Source organism: Saimiri boliviensis, chromosome 2 (assembly GCF_048565385.1).
Source record: "Saimiri boliviensis isolate mSaiBol1 chromosome 2, mSaiBol1.pri, whole genome shotgun sequence".
NCBI lineage: Eukaryota > Metazoa > Chordata > Mammalia > Primates > Cebidae > Saimiri > Saimiri boliviensis.
This window is the reverse complement of record NC_133450.1, coordinates 162132206-162158231: the sequence shown is the minus strand read 5'-3', so window position 1 is coordinate 162158231 and position 26026 is coordinate 162132206. Positions and strand designations below refer to the sequence as shown.

The window sequence follows — 26026 nt, the reverse complement described above, 5'->3', positions numbered from 1 at the left end:
TATATATATAGAGAGAGAGAGAGAGAGAGAGAGAGAGAGAGAGAGAGAGAGAGAGTATAATTACAGTAATATTCAAGTACTTAACATGTATCAGTGGGATTGTACTCTTATTTCAGGGACTTGATAGCTCATATATCTGTTTCCTTGTGGACGAGGAAGGACTTACCTTTACAATATATAATAACTTCTTAAATATATTAAATTGAAATTTTTACTTATTTCTGCTTTCTATGTCCTATTCTAAATTTGGTTTATGGTCAATGTCGTATCTCTCCTTTGAATATGGAATAACTGTGCTTAAAGGTTTGGATTTGTTATTTTTGTTTGCCCATGATTTTCCCAGAATCTCAAATTTTCTTATAAAATTTATGTTCAGTTAATGTGAAAGAAATGTTACAACACAGAAGAGCTCTTGAAAAAATAAAAATAAAATACTTATTTTTAATAAAATAAAATATGCATAGACAAGGGACTGGTAAGTGAAGATAAAAAACATGTCAGTGAGAAAGTGTGATGTGTAATGATTGTGAGAGCATAAAATATCTAGGTGGGAAGGCGAGGCACAGTGGCTCACACTTGCACTCCCAGCAGTTTGGGTGGCCAATGTGGAAGGATTCTTTGAGCCCAGGAATTCGAGATCGCTCTGGGAAACATATTGAGACCGTCTTTACAAAAAAAAAATTGAAAAATTAGCCGGATATTATGGCACACACATGTTGTCCCAGCTACTCGGGGGTGGGGTGGGTAGGTGTCAAGGCACAAGGCGCATTTGAGAGCCAGAGGTCAAAGCTGTAGTTAACCATGTAGTGAACCATGATTGTGCCATTGCAGTCCAGGCTGGGTGACAGAGCAAGACCTTGTCTCAAAATAAACAAATAAATAAATAAAATCTAACTAAATGTTAATGTTTATGCATTTGTATGTATAAATACATATAAACATATATAGAGAGAAAAATTAATATAATAAATATAAAATAGAACCTCTGTAGCCACAAGATTTGGTATAAAAATTCAATTGATGGTTAATGAAAGTACTCCTATGTCTCAAGTGTTACAGAGAAAACAAATATGACAGTCTGATTCCCCTAAAGTGTTTTCTTACATGCATGTATTATACCCATTAGGACTAATAGTGGGAGTTAAAAAATACATCCATTCATTTTATACCCTTTTTTTTTTCTATTCCTTTGCATCTTCAGCGTCGTGGTGGTGAATTCAAATCTGATCAGGTGCCCTGAGGAGGCGATATTTTAGGGACATTCTCAATTTTTGAGGAAGTCTAAGTAGTGCGCCCTAAAGCTGTTGATGAGCCTAGAGCATGAGATCCTGAAAGGTTATTTTATGGTCCTGGTCCGTATGCTGAATCTAACCTGTAGAAACATTTTGCCCCATACAGTGTTTTTAAAATTCAATTAACTTTTAGTAATTAAGAATGGAAAAATTTTACCTGGAAGGTTCTTGATCAACTTCTGTGAAGAAAATCTGAAGCTGAGACATGAGTGGGCCCACATTTCACAAAGCAGCAATCTGCTGTCAGTGAGCATGGCCTGCAGCCCTTCTTCATGTGGGGTGGTTACTCTCCACCGGGCCTCAGCCCCCGTATGATCTTCTCACTCATCTAAATTTTCTGACACCTCTAAGCACTTTTGTTTGCACGATATGTTTATTTTATACATTATTTACTATTTAATTTTTTAGAGACAAGATCTCTGTTGTCCAGTGTGGAGTACAGTGGCTCAGTCATTGCTCACTGTAGATTCACCCTCCTTAGCTCAAGTGATCTTCTCACCTCAGCCTCCCAGGCAGCTGGAACTAGGGGCATGCTCTGCCATGCCCAGCTAATGTTTTTTTTTTAAGTTTTAATATGTTGTAGAGTCAGGGTTTTGCTGTGTGTCCTAGACTGGTCTCGAACCCACAGCTTCAAGCCTTCCTCCCAACTTGACCTTCGAAAGCACTGGGATTACAAATGTGAGTCACCATGCCTAAACCTGCACCACGAGTTTAAAATTTAATGAATGAAGTTACCCTCCAAACCATTTCAAAAGAAGGATAAGGAAAGAATGGGCGACAACCCTCTATGCATTAGATGAAGACACTTTGCATCTAGTTGTCTCGCCAACACTTAGCGTTGTGCAAGAATTAAAAGGACAGTGTACCCTCTGAGATGTGGATGTGACTACTTAAGTCATTATTTAGAAGGAAGGGGTTCTTAATAGAAACAAACAGAATTAGAAGATCAGATGAAGCTTGTGTCACTAAACAAGAATGAAGTATTGAGACCAACCAGGAATTTGCTGAAGACACATTAAAAGCAAAAAGTAAACTGTTTAAGTAAGAAAAAGTTAATTAGGTTTCCAAGATGTTTTCAATCAATGTCAATTTATTATTAGCATTAGGCAGGGAGGAAATGCATAACAAGCAGTTATTATCCAGAGAGCAGCCCTTCGATGCTGTCTGTGTTTCTAATTCTTGACGGTACTGTCCTCTGATTTGGTTTGACTCAGGAGTTAACACAGACTTTCTTGTTTTCCCAGAAATTGGGAGAAAGAAGGAAGCAAATAAAATTAGGAAAAAGTAAATGACTGTGTACATAGGCATATGTGTGCATTTTTAGGCCGAGAAACCCTTTCATCATGAGAATATTAGAATTCTGTCATCATTTTCCCATCTATCTTATCACTCTTGTATCCGTTGTTGCTTCTGCCAGTGCTTTTGGTATTTCCCTTTTAGAAACAATGCATTTCCCATTTGCTTTGCAATTTGCCTGTTTGTGTTTTATTCCCCTCTGTCCCTCCTCCTCTTGCTTCTAGATCTTTTATCTTCTTTTGCCTACAACTTGCAATCTGAATGATTGTGTTAGGTCACCCACTGGGCAGGTACTGGGGGAAATGTGATACTCTGTTCAGAAAATAAGCTCTCCAAGGCATCAAATCAGCGAGAATCTCAAGGCCTGTGATTTTTAAAAAGGGAGAGACAAAAGATGATGAAGGCAACTAGAAATATGAAGCACTGATTATTTGTGACCTTAAGCATCGGTCCAAACATGTGTTCCTACACACACACACACACACACACATGCACACACACAGGCTGACTTACTAGAGGAATAAAATTATTAGAGATTCTACAAATCATTTTTGCAGACTGCTTTAACAAAGGGCATTTTTTAAAGCTATGCTACAGAGACGTAACTATAAAGGAAAAGGAAAGCAATGCATTTTCTTCAAAGGCTTCTTTTCAACTACAAATTATACTGTATTTTATGTGTTTTAAAATGTTTTTGCTAAAGTTGCCACTTAGATGTTTTAAAGCACACTTTAGATGTTTTTTTTTACTCCTCTGCTGTGAAGTATTGTTGTTCTCTTTTTTTTTCTTTAAATATAAATGGAATTCTCATTTAAACTTCAGGGAATATGTACATATGTTCAGCCACAGCACATTGAGACGTGCCATAATACCAAGGGCAACGATCGAAATATTTAACAACTGGGAAAGCATGGGCACTCACCTATCAGAGCAGACAGTGGCCAAGAACAATGTACGATTATATGTGCCATTGACACCCTGACTCAACCTTGTATGTAATGGATAGAGGGGAACTGATAGGCTTAGGTGTTGACTAGGAAGTTATAAGTTAGTAAAACTTACTCTAGTACTTTTGAGTAAGATGTTTTAAACCTAATAGACTTCCGATTCTTTATCACGGCTGATGAGCAGCCCTTTCAAATTATCTATTAAATAGATTACATGGGTAATATGAGAATTATAGATGATCTCTATAAATTACCATATTTCTGATCATAAGTGTGTTCTGTAAATGTCTTGATTTTTGTAGTAGTCTAGCTTCGTGGCCCTAGGGACAATGGTTGTATTAGGTGAAGTGCGTTAAATAATTTAACATAGTTTAGAGATCAGAAGTACTTATATGTAAGTGGTAGAGTCGCGGTGTTTTGTTTTTGCTTTTTTACACCTCTTTTTCAAAGTGTGGGCTGGTGAGAAAAAATGCTAAGTGATTCTGGTTGCCTGTAGGTTTGGTTAATAAAGTAAAGGTAGGATTTTATAAATGTAATTGGAAATAATTTTTAATGTTACATGTAGTGCTAGAGAGTAAGTTCCCACTCAGTTGTAAATAACAGTACTTTTAGGTATTTAGCGCTTACTATGCTTTTGACAATATTTCAGGTACTTTACATATATTATATTATTTATTACAACCCTATCATGAGGTAAAGAGTTGTATCCTTACACTTGAATTCAGAGGCTGATGTACTTTACACTTGTTAGTTCTACTGTATCTTGTGTAGGTGTTCTATTACTCCAGAGCAGGATTTATAACGTTCTTTGTATAACGTGTTCTTGCCCTGTATACAAAGAGGTTAACTTGGACAACGTAAAGGAGCTTGGTATTTCACTAAGCTGATAGATGTGTACAGGTTTCAAAAGGTTTAAACAGATACACTAATGGAAGAACTTTGCGAATACTCGTGGTGATTGTGAGTTCAATCCTTTGCCTCCCTGTTTTTAGTACCAGGGCAGCCACTAAACTTCAAAGCAGAACCTGAGTCTGAAACAAGTATTTTGCTCTCTTGGACACCTCCACGTTCAGATACCATTGCCAACTACGAACTGGTCTATAAAGATGGGGAGCACGGAGAGGAGGTAAGACTGGGGTGCTTCTCACCCTGGGAATTACTCATTACAGTGCGCCACTTCTTTTTTTGTATTTACCACATCCTTGGTCAGATAGCTATTGAGGACCTTGATGGCAAAGATTTCCTAATTAAAAGAGGAACGTGACCCGCCCACAAAACAAGCAGACAAACAAAGAAAAAAAAAAAAAACAACAGTTGTTATTTGGAGGTTTTGGGGAGAAACAAAACAAAATAACTCTTGTTCCTGTTGGAATATGCTTCTAACAGGTTTCCAGGTTCCATGGATGTATCAGGTTATGGAAATATAATTACTCACTGAGGCTCGGGGACTTTCTTTCTCTTCTACATGAAAGTATTTAAGTCACTGTGGGGGCAGGTGACTAAATTAGCTCGATATGTTAATGAAAGTCCTTGGCTAGATGAATTTTTCCACACCAGTTTCAAGGATTTCTCATAGCAAATGTTTATTTGTTTGCTAAAAAGTGTTTGGTATGAAAGTGAGTGTATATAACGTTTGAGTATGCTGTGCAAATAAAATAACAGATTGTGGAAGGTATGACAGTTGTTGATAGTCACTGCGAATCAATATAATTAACTCATTAGGAGGCACTGTTCTAAGGTTTCACCTTCAAAAACGCATCTAATTTTTACAGTAGTACTGCAGCTAGACTTTCTTATTAATCTCTTTGACATATAATAAAATGGGGGCATGGAAAAAATTAAATAATTTGCTCAAACTCTCGTACTAGTGAATGGCAGAGTTGGGATTTGAGTTTAGGCAGTTGAGTTCCAGAGTCTGTTGTTAACCGTTAACGGTCTGCTGCCTCTTGAGTGCAGTTTGAATGCACTGTAGAAATCGATATTGAGATACATCTAACATTTGCAGATGGGAATGCATAATAGTAATAAATATGTTTCTTTTATTATTTTGAAATCCAGTGAGGAACATTAAGGCAAAAAGAGTTAATGTCACTATGTTTGAGAACTCCCCTCATACAAGTCATTTTATTATGCCTTTTAGCATTTTTTATCTGAAAAAAGATCTTCACAAAGTGAAACAGTCCCTGAGTTCTAATAAAGAATATCTTTAAAAAACCTCACATACTAAATTAACTATTATCAATTAACTTACAGTACATAATTTTGAATGTTATAATAAATTAATATGTTCTTGTAAACTCTTTTATTACATCTGTTTGAATTGAGAAGAATCTCAAAAGAATAGGTGTTAAATGCAGTGCTTTTACATTTAGCTAACAAAGCCAATATAAATCAAGCACTCATAAAGTTATATAGTGAAATGCAGATATGACTTGAAGTATTCGTAGTACAACTTGAGCTATTGATGTTTTTTGTCAGGCATAAATCAGCATTAAATTATTTTAGACATCATCGTCAGCAAACTAAAATACGTGCATGCATATATACAAAGAGTAAAAGAGAATCGTGGTCTTCTGAGAATACTATGGATACTTGAATGTTGGCTCAGCTACTATGCTCTGTAACTGCTTATTTGGGGAATTTCTTTATTTCTTATTTGGTGGATCTACAAGTTCTGAAAACCTCAGTATTTGTAAGCCAGAACATCCTAGGGATGATGTCTCTAGTTTTATATTTGAATTCTTCTTAACTGATTTGTTTGTATGAAGAGCAAACACCATTTGATAAAAAGCCTTAAGATTACACAAACCATTACTAGATTATGTACTCACTTGCATTATAAGATTTGCTATAGGCTGATATTCAAGATTGATTGCCCATAGACACTTACATTTTTGCTAAATGGCAAATTTTAAGCATGGGAGGTGAGAGTTATAGCATTCACTTAACGAAATCTTATTTCAAAAGTCCCCGAAAGTTTGTCAGTGTATTTTTTTCTGGCTTCGGGGTCTATATTCACAAAGAAAGAAAGGAAGTTTTTCAGTTATTTTGTTCAACCTAGGGTAACAATGTGGATTCAGATAAATTATTCAGCTTTCTTTGGTAAGTAATGTGATTTTTATCCCATCAAAACTTGAGAATTTCAAATCTCTTTTATAGCAACGTCTTATAAATTGCATACTGGTTACTGTTGCTACTTCTGGTCATATTTTCTTTGCCTCCAATTGAGATTTCAGAAGGTCATGGGAGATGAGTAGACATCTTAAAATTGCTCATGTTGAGCATATTCCACTCTCAGGGGGAGGTGTCAGCTTCTATTGCGGTCTGTGTCACAGCAACATACACACATTTAAGGGCAGAACACACTCATGGGTGTTGGCCTCTCAGTCTTTCTCTTATCTGATGTATTTGGTGAACTATGTCAAAATTTAAAAGATCTCTGCTTTCCCTTACTCCAGTTATCTTTATAGAAACTTGCCTTTTAAACTGAGATTTTCTGTGTCTAATTTCCTCAGTATAGCTCTGGAAGCTTACTCTTGACTCTTTTGGTGATATTTTAATGAGATGATAATCCTGATGATAGAAATCTGATGTTTCAGATAGTGTGATTAAAAAGTATTTTCATGAATCTTACTGAAGATGACCACATTCTCTTATTGCTTCCAGCAGCGAATTACCATTGAGCCAGGGACATCATATAGGTTGCAAGGACTGAAACCAAACAGCTTATACTACTTCCGTCTGGCTGCACGCTCTCCCCAAGGCCTGGGTGCTTCTACTGCGGAAATATCAGCTAGAACCATGCAGTCAAGTAGGTGTCTCTCTTTGCTTACTTTCTGCCTTTTTATTTCCACTGGGTGATGTTGCTGGTTTTCGCCTTTACCAACAAACAAACCTGCTGATAGGCTTAATCGTAGTCTTTAGGAGAGCATGCATCACACTTCATAGATTAAAGTACAACCGTGACTTATTTTGGTTTTACACTTGATCCAATTGACAGACCCCACTTTCCTACTTCCTACATTGAAAGACTTTTAAAGAAGTTAGTTGACTTCCGTGGGTGAAAAGTGGTTGAAAGGACTTAGATCAGGCCCTGTGTAATGAATGCTAAGGCTTTAAAGCAAAATTCACATTGAGAACCCTAAAAAATAATCACAGGAGGGTTTTGCAAATGAAAGAGGCAGCAAAAGACAAAAAAAAAAAAAAAAAAAAAAGACTGTATTTTTTTAAGCTCACAGGCTTTGGCTTTGCAAACAAAGAAGTCCTTATTTCACATAATTGTTTCTGCTCTGAGAAAAGCTCAGATTTTATGACTTGTTTCTTACTAACTCTGTGAGCAGTACCTGTGGAAATTTGGAACATTAAGAGAAAATCTACATCTGGACAAATTTAGAAACAATGGAATAATTGCAAGCATATTTGCCATTCTAAGTTATATTTTGTTTTCTCAGGTTCAGTTTCTTTTTGGAACTGTTACCCTTAAGCATAGCTGTGTTTATCACAGTGTGGGTTAATTTTGCCCAGGACAGATTGTTTTGCATAAGGTATTATATAGGAGATTGTTTTTGATGGCAAGTTTGGTGGCTTATAATACTATTAATTGCTTTTTATTAATAAGTGTCTACAATTCATCCATAAAAATACTATTTACCTTGAATTGAAAAGTTTGTGGTGTTATTTTCTTAGATTTCTTTGTGTAATATTTTGTATTTTCATTTTGACATAGTGAATTTTAGATATCTATAGTAGAAATCCACTGAATTTTGTCAAGAAGATGCTGTTGACCTCATATTTAGACCTGTCCGCAAACATGAAATTTATGTTAAAAGATTAATTTCCTTCCATATAAATAAGCAAGTTTTACATCATTTTATTTTCTATAGAAACTTGAAATCTTTCAACATTTTTTGATAATAAAATTTATGTTTTTTTCTCTTAAAGCATGATTATTCACATGAAAATGATTATGATCCTGTTTAGTCTATTAGTGATTATACTGTAGTCCCATAAACTGTTCTCTCATTTAAAGACAGAGGCATGTAAATTAATGTGTTCTCTGTGTGTCTGCTTTAAATTCTAGGCAGGCTAATAAATAGTATTGTAGAAGATAATTTCTTAAAACCAAGCATTTAATTAAGAGAAATGTTACATGCCTCAATATTGTATTTGGCAAGATTTACAAAGCTCAGTTTTTAACACACACACACACACACACACACACACACACACACAGAGAGAGACAAATTGAATAGACTTTTTATAAGCACATCAAACGTTTATCTATTCTTTATTTTATTAAAGTAAAATTTTCAAATGGTGTTGAATATATTCTCACAAAACAGGAGGTGTTAAGATAGCCCCAGTGAAAACCAAATCAGCTTTTTAAAAAGAATTACAAATGAGTCCTTGCTGTTACATGAACAACTCAATTTATTATGAATAATGATAATGCATATAAAATAGTTTTATAATTTGAGATGTAAGAACCTCTAGTTGGAATCAATAAAAATGAGATTTTAGTGGTTTTGCAAATCTTACTCCAAATTTACAAGGCTGTCCTATGAGGATTTCTTTTTTGTCAATACAGAGAGCTTTTATTCTGATTGACTGTAATAATGAACACAAGGCACGTAAATTAAGAAAGACTGATAATCCCCTAAACAACTGGATACACCTGGCACTCCATAATATTAAGACTCACAAAGTCTAGGGAAATCCCCATTCAAATAAAAAAAATAGGATTGCTTTATTCACTCTATTGTATATATTCCTTTAAAAATATATATGGTGCCTGTGGAGTTGTATATCTTAACCCGCTTGTTAGTTCTTCGTTAGGAACATATATTATTAAGTTTAAAATAATTTATGATAATAGTCATATTATTCTTTATTGGTTTTAAATTTTTAAAAATCATAATGTTTGGTTGATTGGATGGAAAATAATTGCTTAGAAAGTGACTAGTTTTGTTTACAATGGGCAGTAAGAAAGTATATCTTTTAACTCTAATACAAACCGTCCGTTGTATGAATAATTATGTACAAAATGAAAGAAAGTTTGCACATAAGTTACATCTTTTCCATATGATACTTGGGTTTTTTTTAAAAAAGTTCTTTTTAATGGCTGTGTTATTGACATTTTGTAAGGGATAAATGATTATTATTGATTTTACCAAATTTTGCTGGTGGGATCTAATTCTTCACTAGCAAAGGTGTCTCAAGAAGAGTTATAATAAAAAAGCTGAAAGCTGACATAGGGTAAGTACAAGTTACAGTCAGAATCAACAAGCCTGACATTACCCTCGGGTAGGTAAATCTTGGACTCTGCATTTTCATTCTTTATTGATTCTGCATGCTCACTGTATATGGTCTACGATCAATGTTAAGTGGACTTTTTTTTTTTTATATTAAAACTGGTCAGGCAAGCTCCTTTTTTCAGATAGAGTGAACCCTTTTATGTTTGTTGTTTACTTATTTATTTTAAATTGGAATGGTAGAAGGGCATTAGCAGTAACTGTAACTTTTCACACTTAAAAAGCCTTTCACAACTGAGTAGTGTATGTAAACCATCCTTATTCTAGAATGTAAAAGTGAACGCTTGGAAACAAACATCTGTGAAGCATCATCAGAGCCTCAAGTAAATACCAGCACTATTTGCAGCTTTTTTGAAGCTGGGTAGTCAGTATAGTGGGGGTGAGAGATACTGAGGGATTGGTTTAGAAGAAGAATTTATATCGCAGGTAGGTAATTTTATTTGAGGCTCCATTGTCTCAAGGTTTCATTTTCACATAGTCCCCCCACCCATTATTTAACAATTATTTTTGGTCATTAATTCATTTTTTTTTGGTTTATTCATATTACTAAGCCAAGGTACATAATTTGTCATTAGAATTTAAGTTTCAAAGCCTTCTTTTTGTTTTGTCCTTATTGTTCGTTTATTTATTTTACCTTTTCTTTTGTTTTATCATTTTTTTTTTCAACCACTCCTGTCCTTTCACTTAAATCCTCCTTTAACTCACTACCAAAATAAGAGCCGTCAGCTCCTCCTCAAGACATTAGTTGCACCAGCCCAAGTTCCACTAGTATTTTGGTAAGTTGGCACCCTCCACCAGTGGAAAAACAGAATGGCATTATCACTGAATACTCCATCAAGTATACTGCAGTGGATGGGGAAGATGACAAGCCTCACGAGATTTTGGGAATTCCTTCGGACACTACCAAATACCTTTTGGAACAGCTGGAAAAATGGACTGAATACCGGATCACTGTGACGGCCCATACGGATGTCGGCCCTGGCCCTGAGAGCTTGTCCGTGTTGATTCGAACCGATGAAGATGGTATGTTGCCTCCGCTACGTCAGTTTGCACCCTTCTGACACAGTCTTGGTCTGCTGTCTTTCAATAGGCTAACAGTAATCTTTTTTCTCTGCTCATCTTTTTACCCAGCATTGCTGTTAACTTTTGTATTTTTGCCAAAGACTTGTCTTTGCTACAGCCTGGCCTTTTTTTTCTCTCTCTCTCTTTTTTCAGTCTCAATGCAGTAATTTGCTTCTCTTTAAAAGAACAGTTGGCTCCTATGGTCTTGCAATCCAACCCGTCTCTGTACCTTCAGCTAAAGTCTTCTGTGTTTTTCTTGGCTTTTTGTAGTCACTCTTTTACATTTTGAAGTTAACTTTTCAGAACTACCTTCTTATCTTTTTGTTGCCTTTTTGTCTTACATATTTCAGAGACACTGATGCTCAACATTCAATTTTTGGCATCTTTTGTGTGGAATACCTTTGATATGAGAAAAAAAGAGAAGATAATCCATATAATCAAGAATCTTTTTATTCTGCTGTTTGAAAAGAAACCTTTAAAAAACACACAACAATCAACAGCCAGTTTTTGTTATTATTTCAATGCTATACCTCTTTGTGCTTTAATGCTTTGAACCTCAAAGCATCTTCCTTGGCTTTTGTACATTTTTTACATGTTTTTCTATTTCTCTGATACTCTTTTTTTCTTCCATTTTTTTTTTTTTTTGCATCGGTCATGTTTTTTGATCTTTTCTTAAAAGGTAGAGCAGATTGGTTAAGCATTTTCATTGGTTGAAAATGTTTGTATTCTTCAAAGGAAACATAGTGGGTTTACCCATTTTTTGGAAAAAAAAAAAAAAAGTAAAGAAAATGCAGAGAATGCTCTGATTGGGTGGGACACGTGCCTATAATTTCTTTTATCCAATGATGTTGTTCCAGTTCCTAGTGGTCCTCCTCGCAAAGTCGAGGTAGAGGCTGTCAACTCAACATCTGTTAAAGTCTCATGGCGCTCACCCGTGCCCAATAAGCAGCATGGCCAGATAAGAGGATACCAGGTGCATTATGTGAGAATGGAAAATGGTGAGCCCAAGGGCCAGCCCATGCTGAAAGATGTCATGCTGGCTGATGCACAGGTAAGCCTCTGAAATTATGTGTCTCTTTTTATATCAGTTTTTTGGTTGATATCTTGAAATCTGCCTTATTTTAGTTTTTCAACATTTAATAAATCCTGTACAAAATTCTAGTTTTCAATACACATTGATAAATATTGATCTTTTCAATCAGAGTTACTGTCAAGTAAGGAAGGAAATTGAAATGGAATGACGTTCAAGTCTGATTAAAAACATGTTTTGGTTTCCTTATAATACAGATTTTTCAACTCTTGACAACCATATCTGAGTTTGCCTTTACAAAAAAAAATGATTGACTTAGTGGAGTCAAAGGGAAGAATTCTAAGCTGCAATTTTGCTGATAGAATCTACTTCCTTCTGTGCTAAAATGACTTGGAACGTAGTTGTGCTGGTTTCTAAATGTATGACTTCTTCCACTGAAGAAGAGACATTTATATTCAGGACAGATACTCAGTATTTTATTTAATACTACTTCATCAAATTACATATTTGATGAAAGTCATTGGTTCCTGTCCCAGAAAATGAAGATCATGACAGTGATACTAAAATTAAATCAGAGTTTCCTAGAGAATAAATGGGATCCTTATGTTGAACCAAGATTTTTAAAAAAAGAAAGTACGAAAAATGAATAGTTGAGTATGTGAGAAATTGTATTCATCTTAGGGCAGTGGTTTGCAACTATGATATTACAATCTGATTTTGTAAGTTGTTTTTTAAAACAGAGCATTGAAAGTTTTGAAAGTTTTTTCGTAAATTAGAGGCAATTCAAAGACAGTCCCATAATCAATTCCCTTGTGTTTTACATATTTTCCTGAAAGGGAGATGACGATTTCAACTTGTAACTACCATGCTGAAAATTGTACATAACTCATAAAGTAGCTTACCTTTGCTGTGCCAAATGGCGATGAGATGTAACGGGGATAGGATATTACAGACCTTGGAATGCTTTCATTAGCCAAGAAGTTGGTGACTTGGCAGGGAAAGGATGGAGTTTGTAAAAAACTTTGAAATGTATTTCACGTGAAAATGCCTCCCTTTGTATGAAAGTAGGAAAGGTGATGAAGCAAGTTGAAAACACGGCACCAGGTTGCCCAGTTCTACATTCTTGTCTGTGAAAATAAGAGCAATAAATATCCCTGTGGCTCTAAGGAAAGCACTTACCCCAAAGGCTTAATACAAGTCAACTCTCAAATGTCTTCATGTTTTCTTCAGTTTTGAAACATTCTAAGTAAAGGGATCTAGATTCATGGCTCACCTATCTACCTACCCCAAGGCCACTTCTGTAAATGCGTTAGAGCTTCCTAACATCCCTTCAACACTGGAAATGGCCTATTTGGTTAATTTTTATAAGTGATTATTATGTAGTGCCTATAAAGAAGAAGTTACCATTGTTTAAATTTATTAAGCCATTATTGCTTTGTTTTATCTTGTAAGTCTACAATTATGAAAAAGAAAACAATATGACCATTATGCTTTGATGGTCTTCTTCGGTTCTTAGACATTTTACATTATAGAATTATAATTCTATCTCAATTTCCATTGTAAAATATTGTAGTTAATGAAATTATATAATGCCAAATGCATTAAATCTCATCTCTGTCTTTTTTTCTCTTCTTCATTGGCTTTTCTTTATTAATTGATGATTTTCCTTGTGAATTTTCTTTCTTTCCCATCTCATTTATTTTTCTTCACTCTGCACTGAAATTTCATTACATCTCACAGACTTCACTGAAGCTATAAGTGTTAAATATAATGAACAATATTAATCTAAATAGTGACTTTTAATTGCATAACTTAAGATAGAAGTCAAAATTAAGGTTATGAGTAGGACATGATTAGAAACATTAGCTTTTTCTGTGCCTCACTGATATGTTTCAGTGAACCATATATTTAAAGAATATTAGCTAGTTTTAGTGATAACAGTAGCAATACATATTTAATTTGACCTCCTAATTAGAAGTGGAGGTAGCAGCAAAACACACATTCTTTGGAATTTTATTGTACACACTGCTTCAATTGTTTCTTTATTTTCTTTTTTTTAATCTAAGAAAGGCAACATTGCCTGTATAAGGCTTTAAATTTTATTTCTTTTTATTTTGTTTTCCTCCCAACCTTGTCTTATTCTCAATCAGTGGGAATTTGATGATACTACTGAACATGTGAGTAATTTTTGAGTGTTTTGTCAAAAGCAGACAATATATGCTTGTTTCCTCTGACATCCTTCTTTCACTTATTTGTGATCTGTCATCACAGTTTGCTTGAATGCATGAACTAACAAATTATTTTTAAGTTATCTTTACTGTGTGGTGCAATTTTTATTTTGTTTTTTGTTTTGTGAAATCAGCATGGTGCTATTGACTGCGTAAGAAATGTCATGGGCTTGTGATATTTGTTTTGATGGCTGCTACTAACTCTGCCTTGTGACATTGTCAGAGGAGGCATGTTTTAAAATTCAGGGCTGTTGTCCAATCTTTTCACTTCTCTGAGCCACATTGGAAGAAGAAGAATTATCTTGGGCCCCACATAAAATACACTAACATTAACGACTGTTGATGAGCTAAAAAAAAAAAAATTACGTAATGTTTTAAGAAAGTTTATGAGTTATGTTGGGCTGCCTGTTGGACAAGCTTGCTTTAAATGGAGGCACGGCAGACTGGAGATGTCAAATTTTTTGGTGTAGGCTTCTTATAAATCCTGCTCCAGGATTACATATTTAGTGAATAACAAGATGTAGATCTGGCACTGAATAACTCTATCTAGAGTGGCTGTTTTTCACTTTACACATACATATGTAAGTGACAAATGGATTATGCCAAGAAGTAAGGTATCTTGCCGAGGGAAGAATGTTTTTTAAATACTTGAATGAAAGCTCTATGTTATTTATTGAAGGACTGTTATGTATATTACACTGCAAGGGACACATGACATGACATCTGCCTTTCTAGTGTTTACATTCTAGGTGGCTAGAGAAGAGTCAATTTCTGAAAAGTTTCATAAAATGCAGCAAAAGGTATGGCCCAAAGCAGTATACAGCAGTGGACGTTGACACTGTCCACTAATGCATTAGTAAATTAGTGGACTGTGTCAATAAAAGCTAGGAATTCAGAGACAATGGTCCAAGGTGGTAAAAGGAGTCTAGTAGCTTAGGTGAAAATTTAAGGCATGGCTAAGGACTGAATAAATGAGAAAGTGTGTGTGTGTGTGTGTGTGTGTGTGTGTGTGTGTGTTGGGAAGTTGGAGGTAGAACATATATATATTTAAATATACATATTTTTTTAAGTTGAGTACAGCAAAACCAGTCATTGAGACAGTTGAGCGCATAGTGTAGTTAGGTGACAGTGAGCCTGACAATTTGTTATAAATGAAGGCTTCATATAAGTAATCTTAGTGGCAAGTACAGCTAAGAGGTAAATTATAATATAATGCTGGGAAAACCAGAAGAGTCAAGCTAAAAATCTGGTCGGTCAGTCTGTAACACTTCAATATTAGGGCGATATAGAAGAAATAAAAAGAAAAATGAGTTAAAGGCTGTCAGGAAGGTATTCTTCCATTCACTGAATAAATGTTTACTGCCAATGCACAGGGCTCTTTTTGGGAATATTGTAACTATGTCCAAGGTATCAGTTCTCATGGGAATGCCAGTGCAACAGCATTTTTGACCATAAACTTCTTTGACTATAACTCACAGTAGAAATATGTTATATGTCATGATTCAATGTGCACATATGTGTTGTTTTTTTTTTTTTTTTTTTTTTTTTGAGACAGAGTCTCACTCCATCGCCAGGCGCCAGGCTGGAGTGCAGTGGCACGATCTCGGCTTACTGCAACCGCCACCTCCTGGGTTCAAGCAATTCTCCTGCCTCAGCCTCCTGAGTAGCTGGGACTACAGGTGCACACCACCATGCTCAGCTAATTTTTGTATTTTTAATAGAGACGGGGTTTCACCATGTTGGCCAGGATGGTCTTGATCTCTTGACCTCGTGATCCGCCCACCTCGGCCTCCCAAAGTGCTGGGATTACAGGCGTGAGCCACTGTGCCCAGCTGTACACATATGTTTAACTGAAATAAAATTTTATAGAACCATAGTTATTTAAATGTGTAATTAACACTAACATTTAGTATTCGAGTTTATTCTATTTCATTTTCAGTTAGTGTGTTTAAATTCTGATCATGACTGACTAAATTGGTTTCACCACCTACTAAATGGGTCATTACCTGCAGTTTAAAAACCAGTGACTTAGTGGAGAGATTAGTGAGTAAAAAGGTGGCAAATAGACAAGAAGGCGAAGAGTTATTTTACTAATTTAGTCATGAATTGATAAAAATTCAACAGAGTTGAGGCAGTAGAAATGAAAAAAATGATAGGATCAATAAAAGGAAGTACTGGCAAAAACTTGCTAAGAACTGAGCAAGAGAAAGATGTCAAAGATAACTCATAAGTTTTGCCAGATGTTTTCCCATTCATTAAAATACGGAAGTAAGAAGGGAGAGTCTACTTCCGGGAATGACTTTGAAGTTTTAGTTCACTTGAAGTAACACTGGATAGTCACAGGAAGACATCCAGCAGATATTTACAATGTATGTGCTACTGGAACTCAGATCGGAAGTCATAGCTAGAAATAAATCAGGAATATGGGCAGAAATAATTAAGGTTTGTAAATGAATGCAGTTTTTTTTTTTTAACATTAGAGAGAAACAGTAGACCAAACCTCAGGTATGCCAACTTTTAACAGTCAGGGACAAGTAGCAAAGTGGAGACAGGACAGGAGGAAACAGAATGAGGAGTAGTGGCCGTAATATCAGGCACATCATCTCACAGAGCACACTGAAACCACCAAGGAAGGAAGTGTATCCACCACTTAAAGAAAGAAAATGTGATCCATGAAGGGATATGATCATGGCAGATGAAACTGTGTCCCGCTGAGATTATACGACTGCAGGGGACTTGACAGATTTCAAATTATGTTACGTAGGTTACTCTCTAACAACCTGGGCAAGAGAACGGATATGTGTGGTTAACTTCAATTTCATGATAAGGCTCAGAGTGCACACATTTCTTGCTACAAAATTTGGTGATGGAAGCAAGCCTTGCTTCTTTTTCCAGTTAGCCGAGCTGCTTTTCAGCAGCGCTCCGGTGACATGTGAGGGGAACCTTGCAAGCAGTAACCCTGGCATGTCCTCATCATAGTTTTTGGGACAGCCGGTGTGTCTACTGTCATTTAAAGTATGGTGCTTGGATATTTTGCTTGGTTTTTGTATCCTCTGTAACATTAGGGAAACCATTCCAAGGTCCTGGAAATAAAACATCTCTCCTAGATTTATCTAGCAGAATAAAATTTCCAGTGACTATTCAGGATAATATCTGAACTTCTTGAATTTCCACAATGAGATATTTCTACTCTTTTGACAAAGCGTGTTGTAAAAAGCTGTCGTAATTTGGGATCAGCTTCAACAATTGAGTTTTATGGTATCTGTTACAGCCTTGCTTAAAAAACCCTACTGTATTTTACACAGTCTAATTTATTCACTCATCATCACATTGTATTTAGATTTGGAAGACAATGACATTGTGTATTTTTCTAAATTTATCCATATTCAATTTGAAAACACAGCTGTGCCCAAAATCTGAAAGGGTTTTTATATTGTGTGTATGTGTATGTGTGTGTGTGTGTGTGTGTGTGTGTGTGTGTGTGTGCGTGCGTGCGGTTGGGTATGCGTGCATGCAGCTCTGGTATTTGTTATTAAAATACTATACCAAGTTAATAGCCAGAATCTCTAAGGAAACTCGTAACCTGTAGTTTAATGGAATAAATCAAAGACCATCTGGTCTTATAACTGCCACAGCTTTGAGTCCTGACTAAGAGAAAGCTAAGAATTTGGGAAAATCGTATGTGATAATTGTTTTTAGAAAGTCAGAATAAAATGAGCACATATTGGTGATGTGGTGAAACTAAAGTCCTATTGTATTCTTTGCTTTTATGGGCTGCTTTTTAATTTGACAGAAAATTCTCAGTGGATAGTGATTTCTGCTCATAGCCTGTACAAATAACCAATAAAAATGATAATACAATCAATTAATAAGAGAGTTCTAAGAAAATTTTTTTTCAGGATATCTAGATCCAATAACAACCATTTGGTAAAATTCTTCTGTAGTGATGAAACAGACTATGCTGACTGTGGCTTTACAGTGGATATGTTTGGAGAGCTGTTGGCATAAAACAATAGCTGTTTAATGGAATCCTTCCCATGAGCCAGGCATAGTTCTGTGAGTTTACCTGATATGACTCATATGATCCTGTGGGATCCTATTATAATTCCAACATTCAGATGGGAAATGGAGGCACAGAGAGGTAAACTTACTTGGTCTGTCTAAGCAAGTAAGGACATGCAAGTTTAAGAATTTAGGAATTTTGGCTCCAGATTTCATGTTTTTGACTAATACACCAAGAGCTACCTCCCAAGATGTCGGAAGACACCCCTTTGATATCAGCATGGAAACAGATCTCCATAGCATGAGCTCAGGCATGAAATTTCCAGGGCTTAGCATGGCTGCAAGGAATGTGCAAGCATGTGCAGAATGAAGGTGGATGGCCTTGTTTTTCCCCTAGGGCATTAGTAGCATGTTTTGAATCAGTGACATTCTATTGTGTCGTTTCAGGCCATGATCATTTCTGGGCTCCAGCCTGAAACTTCCTACTCCCTTACCGTCACAGCCTACACAACCAAAGGAGATGGCGCTCGCAGCAAGCCCAAACTGGTGTCCACCACTGGGGCAGGTAAACATCTCTGTGCATGTGTGTGCCTTGAATAATAATACTGAATTTCTAAATGGTATGGGTGTTTTCTACCAGGCTTTTATTATGGTAAAAGCAGAAGAAATAAATGGACTAAGGTCAACTTTGGTGTTTTTAGTTCAGGGACAAAGAAATAGATCAGGGGAAAAAAATATCCAAGTGCCTGCTTAGTTGAGATGTTCAGTCAGTCATTCAACAAGTATTTTTTTGAGCACCTTCTGTGTGTCAGGCACTGGGGATGAAGCAATCAGCGAAATAGAAAAACAGTCTGCACTCATGAAATTTACTTTCTGATTGGAGCTAGATAATTAACAAGTGAAAAAATGAGTATATAATGAACTGTCAAAAGTGGTAAGATGAAAAGTAAAAGTATATAGACAATTAAGGATCAGGCAGCCTCTAGGGGCTGCGAAGGTCTCATCGAGGAACGATTATTTAAGTTGAGACTCAAATGAGGTGACAGATCAAGTCCCATGAAGGTCTGGAGGGAAGGTGACTAGGCAGGGAAGTGAAACAAGTTTAACTTCTCACAACAACAAATCCCTTTAGCAGAGCTGCCATCTTGAACTGAGTTGATGACCTTCAGGTCTACCTTTTGTCATTTTGCCTTCCCCATCCCTGCTGTGGGGATTAAAGAAGCCAAAGGGAACAGAAGATAGAAAACAAAAAAGAAAAAGAAGAAAAGCAAGAAGGGAAAATAGTATAAAGTTACTCCTTTCTAAACAATAAGGCTTCTTTAGTGCTTTTTAGGGTTACTTTGATCAGCCACATTAGGAAAAGCCAGCCTGAAGGACGGTCTGGCATTGTAGAACCAGTAAATTAAGAGATACCTGCAGAAGGAGGCTTCTCCTCCAGTCCTCATAAATAGCAATCTCCCATGAACATGTAAGCCGTGATTTGATTTATCGTGCCTGAATCACTTCTCAAACAACTTTTTAGGAACATACCTCTATGTAAAGGCATAAAGTAAAGAACAGCTGTGATGCTGAGTGCCCTCCTGGGTGCCGTGCTCACTGCCAGCTTTGTCTAAATGTCATAAGATTTGCGTTGCTCGCATCCTGCCACCTGGAATTGCCTCCAGCAGCAGGATTACAGATGGCAAAACTCCTTCAAGGCAGAGTCTTCTAGGCATTTTCTTTTTTTTTCCTGAAGAATACCTTTGTATCAAGCCAATTTAATGCCCTGAAGAGCAGACACATACTCAGTGAGGGGCATGATGACTATCTGGCTGTGGAACCAGTCTCTATTAGAACATCAGCAACCAAGAATTGAATCTCAAATTGAAGAAAATATATGTCCTTCACCTACATTTATAAGTATGTCATAACTCTGAAATGTCTTACATGAAGTACCACTCCCCTGTTGCCCACAAAATGGGGTCATGTTCTGATGACAAGAAAGTAGAGGATTTAGAGCCAAGGGATATGAATTTTAGAGAAAGGAATGATTTTGTCTATTCTAACGTCACTAAGTCTAGCTCATCTCTTTTTAGTTACCATGCAATAGACGTTTTAGAATTTTCGAGCTTATTCATATATAGAATTATTTTGGAATTTCCATTCACAATTTCAGATCCTTCTTAATCAACAGAGGCTTGGATATTGAGATAGAAATGTTTGGAATTTAGATACCTACACATTTACTTTTATAAGACCTCCCCACTCCACCAAAGAAGAAGGTGGAAAAATGCAAATTTAATTCCTTTGAGAGAGAAACTCTGGTTGTCCTTTGCATAAGCAGTCCCTACTCATGGTTTATCACCATGTAGTTAGTGAATGTATCAGTTTGTTTTGTTTTGGATACTGTTTTAAAAACCCTCACATATTTATGTGACTGTGAAGAATTACTGAGTTGATCTCACAGTTGTGCACTCCTAATAACTACAGTTATAAAGGTATTTAGTTACAGCTCCCACAAAGAATTCAGGAATTCTTGTGAAATTTAATTTAATAGTAAACCTCCTGATTGTGAGGTTTTTTTTTTAATTATACCTTGTTTCTGGAACCTGTAAATAATCATATCTTTGAAACAAGACTACTTATCCTACTTTAAGTAATCTATGTAAAATTCCTATAACTTGAAGGATGATTCTAAAGAAAATGTTGACTTTTATGTTTCAAAGATTATGACATGTTTGTAGTTTCTTTGTTAAAACCCCCATTACTCTGTATTGTAATAATTGGTTTACTGCCTGAGGCCTTGAGGTTAAAGGTAAACAGAAAATTCGTTGGTTTGACATTTTCTGTATATTTTTACTTGAATTTCAACACTGTATTGAACAGCTATGTTTAAGGATGATCAAAAGATGACAGTGACAGGGAGAATTTGGAAATATTCACCTAAATCTAGTCAATTACGATTGTTGCTGTTTTGGTATTTGGTTAAATTGAGGCTAAATTTAGAGCCATTGGGATTGAGCACCTCAGTTGATTTCCAATGATTGCAGTTGCTAAAAAGTAAAGGGCAACTACACATATGTACCAATTCTGAAGTCCTAGAAGATTTTTAGAAGAATATGAGAGGATAAGAAAATGTAAAAGGGAGAAGAGTATATATGACATAAAATAAATTAAGAGTTATTTTATGTTACATTAGAATGCAATCTATATTTGTGGTTTATATCAAGAAATTATTTTTTTTATTTTATTGTACTTTAGGTTCTGGGGTGCATGTGCAGATGATGCACGATTGTTGCATAGATACACACATGGCAATGTGGTTTTCTGCCACCATCCCCCTGTCACCTACATCTGGCATTTCTCCCCATGTTATCCCTCTTGTACCTCCCCAGCTCCCCTGCTGTCACTTCTTTGGCCCCCCACAACACAACCCAGTGTGTGATGCTCCCCTCCATGTGTCCATGTGTTCTCATTGTTTATCACCTGCCTATGAGTGAGAACATGTGGTGTTTGATTTTCTGTTCTTGTGTCATTTTGCTGAGAATTATGGTTTCCAGATTCATTATGTCCCTAAAAAGGTCACAAATGCATCATTTTTTATGGCTGTGTAGTATTCCATAGTGTATATGTGCCACATTTTCCTTGTCCAGTCTATTGTTGATGGGCATTTGGGTTGGTTCCAGGTCTTTGCTATTGTAAACAGTGCCACTATGAACATATGTGTGCATGTATCTTTATAACAGAATGATTTCTAATCGTTTTGGTGTATACCCCGTAGTGGGATTACTGGGTCAAATGGAATTTCTATTTCTAGGGCCTTGAGGAAGCACCACACTGTCTTCTGCAATGGTTGAACTAGTTTACACTCCCACCAACAGTGTACGAGTGTTCCTATTTCTCCACATCCTCTCCAGCATCTGTTGTCTCCAGATTTTTTAATGATTGCCATCCTGACTGGTGTGAGGTGGTATCTCAATGTGGTTTTGATTTGCATTTCTTTAATAATCAGTGAAGATGAGCATTTTTTCATAGGTTAGTTGGCCTCATATATCTCTTCTTTTGAAATGTGTCTGTTCATATCCTTTGCCCACTTTTGGATGGGTTTGTTTTTTTCTTGTACATCTGTTTTAGTTCTTTGTAGATTATGGATATTAGCCCTTTGTCAGATGGGTAGACAGCAAAAAATTTTCCCATTCTTTTGGTTGCCAGTTCACTCTAATGATTGTTTCTTTTGCTGTACAGAAGCTCTGAAGTTTAATTAGGTTCCATTTGTCTATTTTGGCTTTTGTTGCCAGCGCTTTTCGTGTTTTAGTTATGAAGTCCTTGCCTATCCCTATGTCCTAAGTGGTTTTGCCTAGGTTTTCTTCTAGGGTTTTTATGGTGTTAGGATTTAGGTTTAAGTCTTTAATCCGTCTGGAGTTAATTTTAGTGTAAGGTGTCAGGAAGGGGTCCAGTTTCTGTTTTCTGTACACTGTTAGCCAGTTTTCCTAACACCATTTATTAAACAGGGAATCCTTTCCCCATTGCTTGTTTTTGTCAGGTTTGCCAAAGATCAGATGGTTGTAGATGTGTGATGTTGCCTCCAGGGCCTCTGTTCTGTTCCATTGGTCTATGTCTCTGTCTTTGTACCAGTACCATGATGTTTTGAATACTGTAGCCTTGTAGTATACTTTGAAATCAGGTAGCATGATGCCTCTGGCTTTGTTCTTTTTGCTTAGGATTGTCTTGGCTATGTGGACTCTCTTTTGGTTCCATATGAAGTTTAAGGTGTTTATTTCCAGTTCTGTGAAGAAGGTCATTGGTAGCTTGATGGCGATAGCATTGAATCTATAAATTACTTTGGACAGTATGGCCATTTTCACGATATTGATTATTCCTAACCATGAGCATGAAATGTTTCTCTATCTGTTTGTGTCTTCTCTTACTTCCTTGAGCAGTGGTTTGTAGTTCTCCTTGAAGAGGTCCTTTACATCCTTTGTTAATTTTATTCCTAGGTATTTTATTCTCTTTATAGCAATTGTGAATGGGAGTTTGCTCATGATTTGGCTCTCTGTTAGTCTGCTATTGGTGTATAGAAATACTTGTGATTTCTGCACATTGATTTTGTATCCTGAGACATTGCTGAAGTTGCTTATCAGTTTAAGGAGATTTTGGGCTGATAAGATAGGATCTTCTAAATATACAATCATGTCATCTGCATATAGCAACAATTTGACTTCCTCTTTTCCTAACTGAATACTTTATATATTTTTTTTCTTGCCTAACTGCTCTGGCTAGAACTTCCAATACTATATTGAATAAGAGTGGTGAGAGCGGGCATCCTTGTCTAGTGCCAGATTTCAAAGGGAATGCTTCCAATTGTTGCCCATTCAATATGATATTGGCTGTAGGTTTGTCATAAATAGCTTTTATTGTTTTTAGATATGTTCCTTGGATACCTAGTTTACTGAGAGTTTTTAGCATAAAGGGCTATTGTATTTTGTGAAAGGCCTTCTCTGCATCTATTGAGTTAATCATGTGGTTTTTGTCTTTGGTTCTGTTTATGTGGTGGATTACGTTTATAGACTTGTGTATGTTGAACCAGACTTGCATCCGGAATGAAGCCTACTTGATCATGATGGATAAGCTTTTTGATGGGTTGTTGCAATCAGTTTGCCAGTACTTTATTGAAGATTTTTGCATCTGTGTTCATCATGGATATTGGCCTGAAGTTTTCTTCTTTTTTTTTTTTTTTTTTTTGGTTGAGTCTCTGCTGGGATTTGGTATCAAGATGATGTTGGTCTTTTAAAATGATTTGGGAAGGATTCCTTCATTTTGTGTTGTTTGGAATAGTTTCAGAAGGAATGGTACCAGCTCCTCTTTGTATGTCTCATAGAATTCAGCTGTGAACCCATCTGGACCTGGACTTTTTTTGGATGGTAGGCTATTGATTGCTTTCTCAACTTCAGCCTTTGTTTATTGGTCTATTCAAGGTTTCAAATTCTTCCTGTTTAGGCTTGGGAGGGTCAAGTGTTCAGAAATTTATCAATTTCTTTCAGATTTACTGGTTTATGTGCATAGAATTGCTTGTAGTAATCTCTTATTGTAGTTTGTATTTCTGTGGAATTGGTGGTGATATCCCCTTTGTTGTTTTTATTGCATCTATTTGATGCTTCTCACTTTTCTTTTTTATTAATCTGGCTAGCAGTCTGTCTATTTTGTTTATCTTTTCAAAACACCAGCTCTTGGATATATGGATTTTTTTTTTGGAGGGTTTTTTTTGTGTGTGTGTGTCTCTGTCTCCTTCAGTTCCGCTCTGATCTTAGTTATTTCTTGTCTTCTGCTAGCTTTTGAGTTTTTTTTGATCTTGCTTCTCTAGCTCTTTCAATTTTGATGATAGAGCATCGACTTTAGATTTTTCCTTGCTTCTCATATGGGCATTTAGTGCTATAAATTTCCCTCTAGGCACTGCTTTAAATGTGTCCCAGAGATTCTGGTATGTTGATCTTGGTTCTCATTGGTTTCAAAGAAAATCTCTATTTCTGCCTTCATTTCATTGTTTATCCGGTCGACATTCAGGAGCCAGTTGTTCGGTTTCCATGAAGCTGTGCAGTTCTGAGTTAGTTTCTTAATTCTGAGTTCTAATTTAATTGCCCTGTGGTCTGAGAGACTATTATGATTTCTATTCTTTTGCATTTGCATTTGTTTCCAATTATGTGACCAATTTTAGAGTAGGTACAGTGCTGTGCTGAGAAGACTATATATTTTGTGGATTTGGGGCAGAGATTTCTGTATATGTCTATTAGGTTCGCTTGGTCCACTTCTGAGTTCAAGTCCTGTATATCCTTGTTAACTTTCTGTCTTGTTAATCTGTCTAATATTGACAATGGAGTGTTAAAGTCTCCCACTATTATTGTGTAGAAGTCAAGTTTAAGTCCCATTGTAGGTCATTAAGAACTTGTTTTATGTACCTGGGTGCTCCTTTATTGGATGCTTATATATTTAGGATTGTTACCTCTTCTTGTTGCGTTAATCCTTTTACCATTATGTAATGTCCTTCTTTGTGTCTTTTGATCTTTGTTGCTTTAAAGTCCATTTTACCAGAGACTAGGATTGCAACTCCTGCATTTTTTTTGCTTTCCATTTACTTGATAAATCTTCCTCCATCCCTTTATTTTGAGCCTGTGTTTGTCCTTACATGTGAGATGGGTTTTCTGAATACAGCACACCAATGGGTCTTGACTTTGTATCCAGTTTGCCAGTCTGTGTCTTTTGATTGGAGCATTTAGCCCATTTACATTTAAGGTTAATATTGTTATGTGTGAATTTGATCCTGCCATTTTGATGCTAGCTGGATATTTTGCCTGTTAGTTGACACAGTTTTTTCCTTGTGTCGATGGTCTTTACCATTTGGTATGTTTCTGGAGTGGCTGGTACTGGTTATTCCTTTCATTGTATAGTGCATAGTGCTTCTTTCAGGAGCTATTGTACAGCAGGCCTGGTGGCAATGAAATTCTCAGCAATTGCTTGTCCATGAAGGATTTTCTTTCTCCTTCTCTTACGATGCTTAGTTTGGCTGGATATGAGATTTCAGGCTGAAAGTTCTTTTCTTTAAGGATGTTGAATACTGGGCCCCACTCTCTTCTGGCTTGTAGGGTTTCTGTGGAGAGATCTACTGTGAGTCTGATGGGCTTCCCTTTGTGGCTAACCTGACCTTTCTCTTTGGCTGCCCTTAGCATTTTTTCCTTCATTTCAACTCTGGTGAATCTGACGATTGTGTTCCTTGGGGTTGCTCTTCTTGAGGAATATCTTTGTGGTGGTCTCTGTATTTCCTGGACTTGAATGGTGGCCTGGCTTGCTAGGTTGGGGAAGTTTTCCTGGATAATATCCTAAAGCG

At 36.2% G+C, this 26026-nt stretch overlaps 1 protein-coding gene across 42 annotated transcripts in view; it reads left to right on the top strand.

Moving 5' to 3' along the window:
- The window catches only part of PTPRD (protein tyrosine phosphatase receptor type D), a 2307989-nt gene that overhangs the window by 2110764 nt on the left and 171199 nt on the right, over window positions 1–26026 (top strand). For 22 of the 42 annotated variants that reach the window (XM_074394802.1, XM_074394800.1, XM_074394793.1 and 19 more), the window contains 6 exons: window positions 4528–4661; window positions 7202–7346; window positions 10564–10869; window positions 11766–11959; window positions 14089–14115; window positions 18616–18733. In XM_074394802.1, the coding sequence (XP_074250903.1) occupies window positions 4528–4661; window positions 7202–7346; window positions 10564–10869; window positions 11766–11959; window positions 14089–14115; window positions 18616–18733 (924 nt within the window). The remainder of the gene's footprint in view (window positions 1–4527; window positions 4662–7201; window positions 7347–10563; window positions 10870–11765; window positions 11960–14088; window positions 14116–18615; window positions 18734–26026) is intronic. The other 20 variants (XM_074394822.1, XM_074394821.1, XM_074394828.1 and 17 more) reach the window with 5 other exon arrangements.